Raw genomic sequence first — 15,412 nt, forward strand, 5'->3', positions numbered from 1 at the left:
CGTAGATGTCAAGGCGAGGCTCATATGTGAGCCTACAAAATAAACCAAGATTTAAATATATATATATATATATTATATCAAACTTATGGAGTTTGAACTTATGATTAAGTGGATCAAGTGGGGTGAGATAATCTTTTAACCCCATAATTATCAAAATTAAAAATTATGGAAGAACGATTTGTGAATTTCGCAATAATGCTTGCATGCCTAAACTTATTAAATAATTTAAACGTTTTTCTTTAAACTGTTTGTACCAAGAAAATTTAATTTATTAAAATAAATTCACTAAATATTTCGTATTGTATTATCTTTTCCATATTTGTATAGATAATTCAATAGTATTTTATTTTAAACAAAACTATAAAGACATAACTTTTAATATTTGTTTTACAAGAATTTCAAGTATTCCTATAAAAAAAACTAAAATCATACCATTAAATAGCTCTCTTAAATTTTATAAAATTAAACAAACAAAAAAAAACAGTTATATTGTCGAAATTTGTTTGAATTTTATCCATTCCAGACAAAATTGATGTTTTATAATTCGCTTTACACACAATCGCTCTATCAAATCATTCTTAAATTCTAATCAATTTTATTAATTTAATTCAGACCTAATTTAGTCTCCCTTTTTTTTGCTCTATCAAATCATTCTTAAATTCTAATCAATTTTATTAATTTAATTCAAACCTAATTTAGTCTCTCTTTTTTTTGTTTCGACCCGACAAAAAGCATATAAATGACGAATAATATTTCAATCGATATGAGATAAAAAATAAAATAAAGCTAAGAAATCTCAGAGTGAATAATATCGTACCATTTTATAGACGTGGAGAAATGATAAAGAAACAAGCTTATAATTTATCCTAAATGAAAATTTAATATCTATCCATTTAAATAAATGAATGGAAGAAAGCAAAAGAAGGGAGACTTGCTGTTGTTTAGTCAGTCAACAAAAGATGACCAATTCCTCCACGGCCATACCTTGGTGGACACGTCTCACTCCTCTGCTTCTCAAGTCTCAACACCAAAATTTCAATTCTTCTCAATTTTGTAAAATTTAAAATCTCAATTGCAAAGACTCGTGGAGGACGACCTCTGCTCCATTGTTGGTCAATCTCATCTTCAATGGGGCTCCGATGGTTCCTGGAAATGGCCTCACCTTCTGTTATCTATTTAAACATCTCCATTTCTGCTCCACTCTCTGCCATCGCCATTTTACCTTCAAAGCTCTTTCTTCTTTCTTTCTTCAGCATCAGCCATGGCCTTGGACGGCTCTACCGCCGAAGCAAAGCTAGCAAATGCCAAGGCTCTGCTTACTGCCGCCGCCTCCTTCGCCGCCACCGTCGTCCTTGCTCGCTCCGTCGCCCAAGACCTCCTTCCGCCGCAACTCCGAGAATATTTCTATGTTGGCTTCCGGAACATCTTCAGCCGCTTCTCCAACCAACTCACCATGGTGATTGAGGAGATGGACGGCCTCGGCCCCAATCAAATCTACGACGCCGCCGAGACCTATTTGGCCACCAAAGTCTCCCCCTCCACTCACAGGCTCAAAGTCAGCAAGCCCGAGAAGGAGGATAACATCACCACCACCATCGAATCCAACGAGGAAGTAATCGACATCTTCAATGGCGTCAAATTGCAGTGGTTCCTCGTCTGTAACCAAATCCAGAGGGAGAATTTCCACAACCCTCGTTTGCCCTACAAATCCACGGTCCGCTCCTTCGAGCTCTGTTTCCACAAGAAACACAGGGAAATGATCCTCAAATCCTATTTGCCCCATGTTCTGCTCCAAGCAAAACTGTTGAAGCAGCAGACTAAAACCCTCAAGATCTTCACCTTCGATCCCCAGCACATGTACAACCGCTTGTCGAATTTGTGGATCCCGACGAATCTGGATCACCCTGCCACGTTCGATAAGCTTGCGATGGACTCCGAAATCAAGGGTTTCATTCTGAGGGATCTTGAACGATTTGTGCAGAGGAAGGAGTTTTACAGGAAGGTGGGAAAGGCCTGGAAGAGAGGTTATCTGCTGTACGGTCCGCCAGGAACAGGGAAATCGAGCTTAATCGCGGCAATGGCCAATTACTTGAAATTCGATGTGTACGATTTGGAGTTAGCGGAGATCCAGCGGAATTCGGATCTGAGGAAATTGCTTATGGGAATGGCGAATCGTTCGATTCTAGTGGTGGAGGATATTGATTGTTCGATCGAGTTTCGTGATCGACAATCGGAAGGCGGAGAAGAGGATGATCCAGAATCTTCTTCATCGAGAAGAAGGGGACTGGTGACGTTATCGGGACTGCTGAATTTCATCGACGGGCTGTGGTCGTGCTGCGGCGACGAGAGGATAATCATATTCACGACGAATCGTAAAGAGAAGCTGGATCCGGCGTTGCTCCGACCGGGAAGAATGGATGTTCACGTTCACATGTCGTACTGCAGCCCCTGCGGATTCAGGCTGTTGGCGTCAAATTACGTAGGGATTAAGAATCACGAATTGTTTTCTGAGATCGAGGAATGGATTCTGAGGGCAAAAGTGACTCCGGCAGAGGTGGCGGAGCAACTGCTGAAGGGCGGCGACGGTGAGAAAGCATTGAGCGATTTGATTGAATTTCTGAAAACCAAAACGAGGGGAAATGAAGAAGCCGAGGCTAAAATCCGTCAAGAAAAGGAAGGGGAAGAAGAAGAAAATGGTACAGGGACAGTGTCCTGAGGACTGAAGTCCGCCATTGATAATATATTTGAACCTCTCGGACGAAGTAGCCCATGAATTTACATATTTATCCCTAAATTTCAAAATCTCACCAAATGGAATCTGAATTTACAATTACAATTACATGTTAATGCCTAAACTTCAAAATATCATTAAAATATCTTTCTGAATTTCAATATATCTCCTATCTCACTTTTTTGTTTACACAAATACTAGCTGATGCGATAAAAGATGGTACATTTTGTTACGGCAAAATGCATAATTTCACAAACCATTCAATTCGTGGAATGTAAAAACTCTATGGGAGTGAGAGAGCTCCCATGAATAAAAATAACAGTCCACAATCAAAATTAAAAGAAAAATTAAAAAAATGTTAAAAGATTAATAAACTATCATTCAACCCGCTTAAACTGATTCTTATATTGAATATCTATCATCTTTGGGATCGAACCATTGACTTTTTTTTTTAATACAACATGTTGGAGAGGGAATTCGAACTTATATTCTTTTAGTTGATTGAACTATCGACTTTTAAAGCAGTAATAACTGCTTTATATATTAAATTATGTTTTGATGGGTAAAAAGGGTTTATTGTTAAAGAAATAAATGAGTGAAAGAGAAGGACAAATGTGATTTTTGTCTATTAATTATTATTTTCCATTTAATATCTCAAAAGTCTTCTAATGAGTATTTAAAAAAATAAAAAATAAAAGCCTTTTGCTCAAGGTGGTGAAGGCTTGTACTAACTTGACGTTATTTTCTTTTCATACTATTGTTTTCACGCTTTTTTTTCTTTTTGAGTACAATACATAAGGATTGAGATTCGAACTCACGAACTTTTAATTGAAGATAGGTACTTTGACTTATAAAACTACATTCGAAGAGACATCTTCAAATTTATTAATGTAGTAAATAATCTTTTTCACCTTGAGTGGAAAAAAAATCAATTTTTAAATTTTCGAATGGTCAATTAAATATATATTTTTTTAGTACAAATAGATTGGGAAGGAAATTTAAACTCATAACCTCTTTTGACTCATGAATGGTCAACTAAATTTTAATATCTCGATTTCTTTCTTTCTTTGTTTATGGGAAACAAAAGACTAACATGACTATATGAGTGGGGTGGATTGACCTAAAAACAATTTGTATAGATTTTTTTTTTTCCTTAGTTAAAGAAACATATGGGGTGATTGTGAAGAGTGAGAGAACTTTTACATATTTACGTGCTATAATGTCTATTAACTCTATAGTTTTAGTTAATTTTTATTCTAAATTTTCAATTTCATGAAATTGCACTTTAAATTTGAACAAATATAATAATTTCCAGCTTAAATTTATAAAAATCTATTTCAATTTTTACTTCCTAATTAAATTTATTTGAAGAATCACTGAAAAAATATTTCATGTGCACCTCATGAGACATGAAATATTACATGCATTTAGTAAGTCTTTGTAGTTGATGTTTACATTAATCCAACTTAATTTTGTATGAAACTTGATTTTCATTAAATCAATGAATTTTTTTTATATTTCTACATCTTTTATGTTTAAATTGGTAGGTTATTAGTAAAAAAATTAAAACTCATATCTAACTTTCTCTCAGTAATTTAGCGGTAAAAATTGAAGTTTTTTCCCTCTCAATTTAAACCCTAAATAATTTACTTTGTTAAGCATCGTTAATCCGTGTGATTCTGTGGCGTAGTTCACGTATGGCAAACCAATTGAGAAAATGGAAGTCCAAATATGGAACTCCAAATCCCTGTTAATGGAGTCCATCCTGTTGTGGCCATTCCATAATCCATCATCGGAATTAAGTCGGAATATGTTTACATCCAAAGAAATGCCGATCCCCCAATCGGCGTCCGCCGTGTTCTCCGCCTACGCCTCCTTCGCTACCACCATGATGCTCGTCCGCTCTGTAACCAACGAACTCCTCCCCCCAAAATTCATCTCCTTCCTCTCTTCCATTTTCTCCTACTTATTCGGCTCTGTTTCATCTCAGACCAAGTTCATCATCGAGGAGAATTGTGGAGTCACCGCCAATCAGGTGTTTCAAGCCACCGAGATCTATCTCCGCACCAAAATTGGCCCCTCCACCGACACCCTCAAAATCACCAAAACCTTCAGGCAAAAGAAACTCACGTTTTCCATCCACAAGGACCAGGAAATCACCGATCATTTCAACAAGATTCGGCTTCAGTGGCGATTCGTCTGCTCCAAAGACAAACGCAACGAGAAGAAGCGCCATTTCGAGCTCACATTCGCGAAGAAATTTGGGGATACAGTTGTGGACGAGTATTTGCCTTACGTGATGCGAAGGGCCAGGGAGATTCAAGAGGAGGAGAAAGTAATTAAGATCTACAGCCAAGAATGCCAGTTTAACGATGATTACGATGAGGGCGGTCGGGGCAGCTGCGGACGGTGGGGGTACTTGAATTTCGACCATCCGGCGACGTTCGATACGGTGGCGATGGACCCGGAGTTGAAGGAATCCATAATCGAGGATTTGAATAGGTTTGTGAGGAGAAAAGATTTCTATAGAAAGGTAGGGAAGGCTTGGAAAAGAGGATATCTGTTGTTTGGTCCTCCTGGTACGGGAAAATCAAGCTTGATCGCCGCCATGGCTAATTACCTCAAGTTTGATATTTACGATTTAGATCTCTCCAGCGTTTACACCAACAATGATCTGAAGAGAGCGATGCTAAGCACCACAAATCGGTCAATTTTGGTAATCGAGGATATAGACTGCAGCATAGATCTACAGAATCGGCAGAGCGACGAGGAGGATTATGGCTGTGCCCCCACCAAGGTCGGTTTTATCAGTATACATTTACTCTGTTTTTTGCCCTAATCTGGATTTGCGAATGCGAAATTGATAGGGGAAATTTGCAGATTACCTTGTCGGGAATGCTTAATTTCATAGACGGATTGTGGTCGAGTTGCGGGGACGAAAGGATCATCATCTTCACAACGAACCACAAGGAGCGATTGGATCCGGCGCTGCTGCGGCCGGGTCGGATGGATGTTCATATAAACATGTCGTATTGCAGCCGTCGAGGGTTCGGGGTTCTGGCCTCCAATTACCTCGGCGGGGAAGCGACTCAGCACCGCCTGTACGGGGAAATAGGAGACGTAATCGGAAACATGGAAGTGTCTCCGGCGGAGATCGCGGAGGAGCTGATGAAGAGCGACGATTTGGATGTTGCTCTCCAAGGTCTTTTCAATTTTCTGAAGCGTAAAAAGGAAGAACAGACTGAGGCAGAGGAAAGGCCAAGTGAAAAGAATGACCATAAAGAAGAGGAAGACCAATGCTTAGCTGCTTATCAGTCGACACCAATCTTTTGCTGAACGGCCTTCAATTTTCAAAGTAAAAAGGAAAGAAATGATGTTTTTTTTTTTCACATTTTTCAAAAAACTAGATAGATATTAACATTTTATTTGTGGTCAACATATGACCAATCAATACCTAAGTAGTTTTCAAAGGCGAAGTGGAGGGTCCATGTTTGAAGCATGAGACCGATGCCATTTCTACAAATAGAAAGGTAGATTACAAGTTTAGATCTAAACTCCTCAATTCCATTTGTTTTGTGATATTCCATAGAATGGCATCTAAATTTATGGGATTGTTTGATAGGAATGTTGAATACCCGACATTTTTAGATGTGCAAGTATCTTAAGATGGTTGTAAAGCAGTACTTTTTTAATGTTCTCCTGTAACATGGGTTTTTAAGATTTCGATTTCTTCCTTTTTCCCATAAAGCTTCCTTTCCAGAATCTTTGTTCTTCTCTTTCTTATTTATTAAGACTACTATCACTTTAGAATGATAAACCGAGCCTACTGAGAAAAACCTTAACGTATCAGGATCGTACGTCTGGAACAAAAAGGTTCACCGTACAATTTCGACCATTACAAAAATAAAGGAGTGTATCCCTCTCCCTTAGTGTCTTTCCACTTCCGTCGTTCGGGAACAAACACTTCGCCCAATTCTTTTGAATCCTGACCCAGTTTATCTGCACTAACCAATTAATTACGTTACGATCACTGGACAAACTTGTTGAAGGCATCTTATTTTGACAATTTTATCCCTCGTCATTTTTATTCTATAATATTTTTTCATCAATAATATTTTTTTCATTTATTTTATTTTATTTTGAAAATAATTGTATACACTAATTCATTATAAATGTCTAAATACAATTTTATTTATATACTACATTTAGATATAAAATAAGCATTAGTCAATTGTTTAATATCTTAATTTATTTTTAATTCAAATCTAATGTGTAATATTTCATTTATTTTACTCTTCCAGCCAAAGATAAACTAAAATTGAAATAAAAATATAATAGTAAATTAATAAAATAAAATTTTATATGAATTAAAATAATAGTAAATTTAATATATAAATTATTTGATGATCGGTAAGGACATTTTTAGAAAATTACAATACGACCCTTATAGATCACTAAATTTTAAAAGTTTCTAACAGGTTTCTTAACTTTCAATTTTATATCTTATAACTCAGCAATCTTGTGTCTAGGAGGCCATGAAATTTAAATGATGTATAAACACTATATTTACTAATTCAAAAACTTCTATATGATTAATTAATCGAACATTTCATTTAATCGAGAGAAAACGGTAAGAAGGTTATCGGCTTTTCTTGGAAAAAAAAGTTATTGGCGTAATGTAGTTCTAAATATCGGTAAATTGACATTTTCATCATAGTACAAAAAAATCAACAAAATATGAAAAATATCAATAAAACGTCACTAATATATGAATAATATTAATATTAATTATTTTTAACTAATTTAAAAATAGTAAAATGTTTATTTGATCATTTAAATACTTTTTACAATTTTTTAAAAAAATTTATAACTTTTACATCCTACATTTTTATCGATATTTTCAACCGTATTTTCATGAAATTTTGACTCGATATTCAAGTTCAAAAACTTGACTGTGGTTGACGATAGAGAAAACAAAAGTTTGATCGGTAATGGCGGTGGTCGTGGTCCCTGCCTTTTCTTTTTACCCTAAATGTCATTTAATAATTTCCAACTTGGACGGACCGATGATCTAACTTTTCAGGTCCAATCCAATTGGGACAATACTGACAAAATTATAACGTTACATTTTTAATAAATAAATATTAGTTCTTTTTAGTATAAAAAATATGAGGGGCAGAAGTTTGAAATTCCAAATTCCAACTCTAGAAAAAGTACGCCAAAAAGAAGGAAAAAAGTCTAGAGAAAAAGTAGATGTTTTGATATCGACGGATAAATATTAGTTGTTTGAGAAAAATATAAAAAAAAAAAATAAGCCACAACGAAAAGTAAATAGGAATAACATTATTCTAAAAAGTGGTATAAGATTAATGATATGTAGTTCATTAGATTGCAATTTTTGGTTTACGCTAAAAAGACCCAACCATTAAAATTTGATGACTAAATTTGTAATTTCACTATACTAAAATAAAGTTTTATTTATTTATTTATTAAGACTGTTATGGTGTTTTAGTTAATGAATCAAGTTTAATCTAAAATTTTTAATTTAACTGAATAAAGTATTGAACTTGGATAAGCAATTAAACTGATACCTTATGTTAATTGCTTTTTTTTTTTCCTTTTTGATGTGTGGCTAGTTTTGCTACAACTAAAAGAAACAAAAAATTCGGACCAGGGTGCCTAGTTTAGGGTTGGTGACATTCAAAGAAAAGTTAAGAATATGCCAATTCAACTTATATTTAAATTTAGTCTCTATCATATAAAAACAAAACTTACTAAAATAAACAACGTAGTCCGATAATCTTTTTAATTCCTATGGGAACGATAGGGTCTTTTCGTTGAAATAAAAAAAAAATATGCCAAACACTACATTTTTCTAAACGTGAAGGTGGTGGTAGAAAGCTAGGGAATCTTCAACCAATAAAAAAGACTAATTTTGTTTATCTTATAATGTGAAAAAGAGAACTTTTTTTAAACAAGAAGATACTCATTACTTCCAAGAAAGTTCTAAGTTTCTAACTCATTTCAATCTCTCTCTCTTTTATTTTTTATTTTTACCAACTTATCAAATCTTGCCTATGAGTATAGTTTAATAAATTAAGACATTTATGTCGAATTAGAAAGCCATGAACCCACCTTCACATCTTGTACCCGAAAAGAAAGGAAAAAAGAGGGGAAAAAAACTCCGCCATTCTCCTTTCCTTTTCTTAGTAATGGCTTCATATAAAAACCAAAAGTTATTTGAATAATTTGAAAAGTTAAATTCTACGATATGACGTTTTATTCTAATATATAACATGTAATTGACGAATTAGAATAACTTTTTTTTTTCCTTTTAGGAATCCTAGTTCAATAAAAAGGTTGAAAATATAAAAACATTGAAATTTCTACCAGTTCGTAGAATTAAAACTCTAAAAACAATTTTCCTCTGTAAGCGGTTGAGTAACAAGAACAAGCTCTGTGTTATCACATATACGCTCTGATACCATAACAGAGTGTGAATGTGATAATATTCTCACTAACCCATCAAAAGAAAAATACAAAAATCTCTAAATATACATGACGAGATATAAAGCAAATTAAATAACTGACTGTACATAAAGATCTGGAAGTTATAACCAATCTGTACGTAAATATCCTAAAAAAAAGAAAAACAAATCTGCCAGATCTAGAAAACATATCCGTCAAACAAATATATAACTAAAAAAACGTGAAAGAAATTTCCAAATCCAATAATGATCTAGAGGCAAATAAAAAGGATATTAGTTTGAAGGTGAAAGTGAAAATAGAGTCCCACGTCTGGATTGATTGTAACCTAACCCAGCTAAGTAAAAGACACGACTATCCCGTGTGGTGCGACTAACATAAGACAACGCCAACACCAGAGGCAGAGGCCGAGGCCGACGAGGAAACTGGAATTTGCTTACACCCTACGCAACTATTTTCTTGGAGGCCAAGGCAGGACCACCTCTATAAAATCCCCCTTCTTCGTCTTCTTCTTCCCCATTCCCGGCCATTTCCCATTCTCCGAGATGTTGAATTTCAAAGAGATGCCGATTCCCCAATCGGCGTCCGCCGCGTTCTCCGCCTACGCCTCCTTCGCCACTACCATGATGCTCGTCCGCTCGGTAACCAACGAGCTCCTCCCTCCAAAGTTCATCTCCTTCCTCTCTTCAATTTTCTTCTACTTCTTCGGATCCGTTTCTTCCCAGACCAAGTTTGTGATCGAGGAGAGCTCCGGGTTCACCTTCAATCAGGTGTTTCAGGCCGCCGAGGTCTATCTCCGCACCAAAATCAGCCCTTCCACCGACACCCTCAAAGTCAGCAAGACTCCAAGGCAGAAGAAAGTCACGCTCTCCATCGACAAGGACCAAGAAATCACCGATTACTTTGAGAATTTTCGCCTCCAGTGGCGGTTCGTCTGCTCCCAAGACGAGCGCAACGGAAATTCCAGAGAGAAGCGCCATTTCGAGCTTATATTCCCCAAGAAGTTCAGGGACAGAGTTGTTGACTTCTACTTGCCTTACGTCTTGAGAAGAGCCAAGGAGATTAAAGAGGAGGATAAAGTTGTTAAGATCTACAGCCAAGAATGTCAATTTGATGACGACGGCGGCGGCGGAAATTGGGGATCCATAAATCTGGACCATCCAGCCACGTTTGATACCGTGGCCATGGAGCCCGAGTTGAAGCAATTCATAATCGACGATTTGGATAGGTTTGTAAGGAGGAGAGATTTCTATAAAAAGGTAGGGAAGGCTTGGAAGAGGGGATATTTGTTGTATGGCCCCCCTGGTACGGGCAAATCAAGCTTGATCGCCGCCATGGCTAACTACCTCAAGTTTGATATTTACGATTTGGATCTCTCCAACATTTACAGCAATGCTGATTTGAGGAGAGTGATGTTAGCCACCACAAATCGCTCGATTTTGGTGATTGAGGATATAGATTGCAGCGTGGATATACAGAATCGGCAGAACGAGGAACATTTCGATCGTTCCAGCAGCAAGGTCAGTTTTAGTTTTTTTTTTTTCCCCCTCTTCCAAGATTTCTGAAATTCCGAATTGAAACGGAAAATTTTATGATTGTTTACAGTTTACCTTGTCGGGGATGCTTAATTTCATCGATGGATTGTGGTCGAGTTGCGGGGATGAGAGAATCATCATCTTCACGACGAACCACAAGGACCGATTGGACTCGGCGCTGCTGCGGCCGGGTCGGATGGATGTTCACATAAACATGTCGTATTGCAGCCCTCACGGGTTCAGGGTTCTGGCCTCCAATTACCTCGGCGAGGAAGCGACTCAGCACCGGCTATACGGAGAAATAGAAGACCTAATCAGAGACATGGAGGTATCTCCGGCGGAGATCGCGGAGGAGCTAATGAAAAGCGACGACGCGGACGCCGTTCTCCAAGGTCTTGTCGAGTTTCTGAAACGAAAGAAGGAAGAACAGCGTAAGGCGAAGGAGGAGAAGGCAAGTGAAAAGAACGAAGAGAAAGAGGAAAAAGAGGGGGATGAGATTGAAGAAGAAGAAGAACCAGAACCAGAACCAGAACCCAAAAGATTAAGAATTAGAAGGCCCCGAAGAACTGGATACGGATACAGAGGCCGTGGCCGTGGCCGCGGCCGCGGCCGCGGCATAGGATTGATGTGAAAATCATTGATTATTAGCCATTACCAGAAGCCGAGCAAAAGCCAAACCCTATGTTTTGGGAAATGGGTTTGGCTGAGGCCGAGTTGGCTCGGTCGGGGATGAGTTGATGGGTCCGAGTCGAGCGGTTTCGAGGACTATGCCTCGGTCGAAGTGAATTTTTGTCTTTTTCTTTTGTATTTTTCCTGGATTTTCTGTGAAGGAAATGGGTTTGACAGGTAGAAGACGAGAATGGAGCGGAGTCACAGGTTTACGATGTGTATGATTCAAACTTTGGTTTAGGGATAAGAATACGGTTAATTTCTATTTACTTTATCTTTATATGTTTAAGAACTTTTATTCTCTAAGCATTGGGCATCTAATACCAGTTGTGAGCGAAGTTCGGTGCTGGATGTAATGTAAATGTGAAATAAACCATCCAATTGCATCAATCACCGATTGACCTTTATTGTTCTGTCCTTTTCAATTGCATTAATCACCGATTTACCTTTATTCTTCTGTCCTTTTCAAGTGTGAAGACACATCTTGGGATTTTTATTTTTTTTTTTTAATAATGCTTACTTTCAACTTTTTACAAAATAATTTTTGTCTGAAATATAACACCTTGATTAAAACTTATTATAAAAATAACCCTTTTGAAATTTTTTCGCGTTCGCCACTTAGTCATAGAGATGACTATAAGATATGAAGTCAATTTATTTTAAAACAAGATATGATCATTTGGGCACACATTTGTAATCGTGTCATCAAGAAAACGATATACAACAACATTGATTTTTTTTTAAATAAAAAAATAGTTATATTATATATTTAAAAATAGTGTAACTTATTATTATTAATAAAAACTATAATCATTATATTAAAATTTTCAAAGTGAAAAAAGTATTAAGGAGAGAGCATTTAAAAATAGAAAAGTTAAAAAATGAAAAAGGATATTAGAAACTGTTCGGGGCAAAAAAAAACTTCTAAAGAGCAACAAATTAGAAATAGAATTTTTAAAGAGAAAAATGTTACAGAGAGTTTGGACAAAATATTTTGAGAGAGAAAAGTTCTAAATCGAGAAAAAAATAATAATCAATTTATAAAAGTTAAAGAGAAACTTCTCAAGAGATTAAAAGAGCTAGGAACAACAAATTTTGAAAACGAAAAAGGTTTGAAGGATAATTAACCATTTTGAAGAGAAAAATACTTACATCGGGTATTAAATCCGTAATTTTGGAGAGAAGAGTTAGGCAGAGATGATAAAAATTTAGAAAGTGTTCAAGACAAATCTTTGAAGAGGGACAAGTTAGAAAAAATAGGGAGAGATAAATATTCTAGAGAAAAGAGTTGGACAAGAAATTTGGAAAGAGTTAGGAAGAACTATTTGGAGAAAAATAGTTCGAAAATGAGAAAAACAATTTGGAGAAAAATCAATTCAAAAGTTGCAAAAAAGAAAAACATAATCGTCGGAGAATTTTAAATACAAAAATTTAAAAGAATTACTGGAAAAAAAACATAGAAAAAGATACGGAAAAATATTTAAGAGAATAGTTTCAAAGCTAAAAATAAAGTTAAAAAAAAAAAGAAATATGAATTTTTAAAAAAGTTTGTTTGATCTTTTTGTAAAATAAAATGGTAAGCGGGTCATGGATTAAAAAATTCAAGGGAAAAAGAAGAATTGGAAAGAAAGTTTTGACGATAAAGAGATTTGAAAGTAATAAAGGAAAATCTTTTCAAGACAAAAAAAAAAATCAGAAATTAACAAATACTGAACGAAAAAGGTTAGGAAAAAAATATAATTTTAAAAAAAGTTAGAAATAGTTAAATAAAATTTTTAGGGAGAAAAAAGATTGAAATAAAAAAAATATTCAGGAAAGAGAGAATCAAAGCTTTTAGCAAATCAAAATATTTAAAAAAATTTAGGGTATGAATAAGGTGAAATAGAATCAATTATTCAAAAATCACCCCAAATATACCACTATAAATTAACATTTTAATGTGAAAAAAATCATTTTCCAAAATGTACTTTAAATTTTCAAACATATTTTTAAAATCATTAGTAAACTAAAAAAATTGAGAAAAAATAATTAGAAGGAGAAAGGTTTTAAGTTGACATTAAAATGTTCGGAGAAAAATGAGTATAAGTTTCTAAAAACGAGATCTAATCACAAGTTATTTTTAAAATAAATAATTAAAAGAAGATTTGAAGAAAATTTTAGAGAGAGACGAAGAACAAAAGTATAGAAGCGTAAAAGTTAAAAAGAAATAAAAGATTCGGGAGAAAAAAGTTAGAAATGGTTGAAGGAAAACTTCGGTGAGAAAAAGAGTTTGCCAGAGAAATTTTTCATAAGAGAGAAGAAATAGTTTGAAAATGAGAAATATGACTATTCAGAGTAGACAATCCTCTGTTTTCTAAACATTATTTTTTAAATAGTTTGGTTAATAATATATTTTTGAAATAAATTTGATACAAAAAATAATATTAAAATAAGTCTGCTAAAAACGAGGTGGACCAAAATTGCACGAGCCATAAAACTTATTAACCTAAATTGCATAAAATGTTCATGCATATCTAATCAATTAGAAATTTGAGATTATTTCAAAAAAAAAAAAAGGGGGGTTTGAGAACTTACCAAAGCTAGTCAGGTTTTGGCCGCGGGAAAAAAATGCTCGGATGCCCTCCATAGCTTCATTTATAACAATCTTCACACTAAAATCTGGATGGCAGATAATGACAAAGATCCCAAATCAAGAATTAGATTCATTTATTTTAGATGATCATCAAATGGGCAAATACTAAACAAGCTAATCTTTCATCTTAATTATCCAGACCGTATAATCATAGGAAAATATCTCCTTATTCCTCTTCTTTGAATTCAATTAAGTTCCAATCCAGCAGCATTTCCATTAGATGATCATCTTTCAATTCATTGCAATCACGTGCATATATAGATGAAGTGTTGTCTACGAGTTAATATCTTTGACCTCTATGGAATATATGTTTGAGAGAGCTGAGATCAAATAAAACAGAGTAATAGGAGGTTTTACAAGTTTAATTGGAAGTATAGATAAACAGAGTAATTAATATCTTTGAACTCTGAGGATTGGAGTTCCCGAGTAAATATATGCAAAACCCTAGCAAGACCTACAAATAATTTTATGATTTCCAGAATTCTACCTCAGTTCTTTTCATGCATCCAAACAAACATGTCCTAGTATTATGACTCAAAGATAGTTTGGTGTAAATAAATGACGAAAACCAGATTTAATCATCGAAGCATGAGAAAATGCAAACAAAACAGTAACACACCTTCAAGGTCTGAACCAAAAAAACAGAGTCTCTGTTTTCCGATCCACATTCTAACGAACCCCATTCAGATGGCTCCGATTCGAGTTGGTCTAATGGTGGATTCAACGAAGAAGCGGTAGATCGATCGGAGGAAATCGATGTTGATGCAATCGAAAAGTCGCTTTCCGTGGCTTCGATTCGAGTCGTTCGCGGTCCGATTCATGAAACCCTAACGAAAAACCCGAAGCGGATGAAGGGAGGAAAGCTAGAAGCGTTGGAAAGGACATGAATCGGAGGAAAAGGAGAAGTCGCGGGAAAAAGGAAAAACTGATGCTGTGTGTGAAGGAGAAAATTAGAACCAGTGGAATCGACGAAATAGGGATTTTAAGAAGGCGAAGAAGAAATATCTCCAACAATGGGATTCTATTTGAAGTTGTTGCGGTTAATCCAATCAAATCATTTCAGTACATTAATTAATATCTCTGACATAGCTTAACTGCTCAAGGAAGTTTAATGATTACGAATAATTCTAATATCAAAAATATTTTTAACTTTTAATCACAGTGAGATTTTTACTTTACTTTTTTTCTATTTTACTTTCCAACAAATAAAAGTTAAATGAATTTGAGACCAAGGTTAGAACGCTAAAATTACTTATAAACCAATGCAAGTTTTATATATTTTTTCTTCTGGTCGCATACAAATTCGGACTTTTTTTTTCTTTCTTAATATTCGTAAAAATAAAATTAATTATTTAAATA

General features: G+C 35.1%; 2 protein-coding genes, 1 long non-coding RNA gene and 1 pseudogene across 3 annotated transcripts; 3 read left to right on the forward strand and 1 right to left on the reverse strand.

The window, feature by feature from the left end:
• The first annotated feature begins 900 nt into the window (after window positions 1-900).
• LOC111005373 (AAA-ATPase At3g50940 pseudogene) lies at window positions 901-2,894 on the forward strand (annotated as a pseudogene).
• Window positions 2,895-3,040: 146 nt separating this feature from the next.
• LOC111005661 (AAA-ATPase At2g18193-like) lies at window positions 3,041-6,725 on the forward strand. Its single transcript, XM_022277249.2, has 2 exons — window positions 3,041-5,528; window positions 5,612-6,725. Exons 1-2 carry the CDS (start codon window positions 4,449-4,451, stop codon window positions 6,065-6,067), a joined length of 1,536 nt encoding a protein of 511 aa, XP_022132941.2. The 5' UTR covers window positions 3,041-4,448; the 3' UTR covers window positions 6,068-6,725.
• Window positions 6,726-9,173: 2,448 nt separating this feature from the next.
• Window positions 9,174-15,080, reverse strand: LOC148213423 (uncharacterized). The gene is made up of 2 exons (XR_015789296.1): window positions 14,673-15,080; window positions 9,174-14,079 (listed from the first exon to the last, which is right to left on the reverse strand). It is a non-coding gene; the product is annotated as an uncharacterized LOC148213423 (long non-coding RNA).
• On the forward strand, window positions 9,644-11,811 carry LOC111005662 (AAA-ATPase At3g50940). The gene is made up of 2 exons (XM_088120706.1): window positions 9,644-10,737; window positions 10,823-11,811. The coding sequence occupies exons 1-2, from the start codon at window positions 9,763-9,765 to the stop codon at window positions 11,381-11,383; spliced, it is 1,536 nt and encodes a 511-aa protein (XP_087976832.1). The 5' UTR covers window positions 9,644-9,762; the 3' UTR covers window positions 11,384-11,811.
• Window positions 15,081-15,412: the final 332 nt, after the last annotated feature.

This window comes from Momordica charantia (genome assembly GCF_013281855.1).
Source record: "Momordica charantia cultivar OHB3-1 chromosome 1 unlocalized genomic scaffold, Mcharantia_2.0 BLBB01000001.1, whole genome shotgun sequence".
Classification (NCBI taxonomy): Eukaryota; Viridiplantae; Streptophyta; class Magnoliopsida; order Cucurbitales; family Cucurbitaceae; genus Momordica; species Momordica charantia.

Excerpts from the sequence above, each read along its gene's own strand:
- LOC111005661 (XM_022277249.2), top strand. The coding sequence starts at position 4,449 with ATGGAAGTCCAAATATGGAACTCCAAATCCCTGTTAATGGAGTCCATC. Across the intron at positions 5,529-5,611 it reads ATGGCTGTGCCCCCACCAAG|ATTACCTTGTCGGGAATGCT; the intron begins GTCGGTTTTATC and ends GGAAATTTGCAG.
- LOC111005662 (XM_088120706.1), top strand. The coding sequence starts at position 9,763 with ATGTTGAATTTCAAAGAGATGCCGATTCCCCAATCGGCGTCCGCCGCG. Across the intron at positions 10,738-10,822 it reads TCGATCGTTCCAGCAGCAAG|TTTACCTTGTCGGGGATGCT; the intron begins GTCAGTTTTAGT and ends GATTGTTTACAG.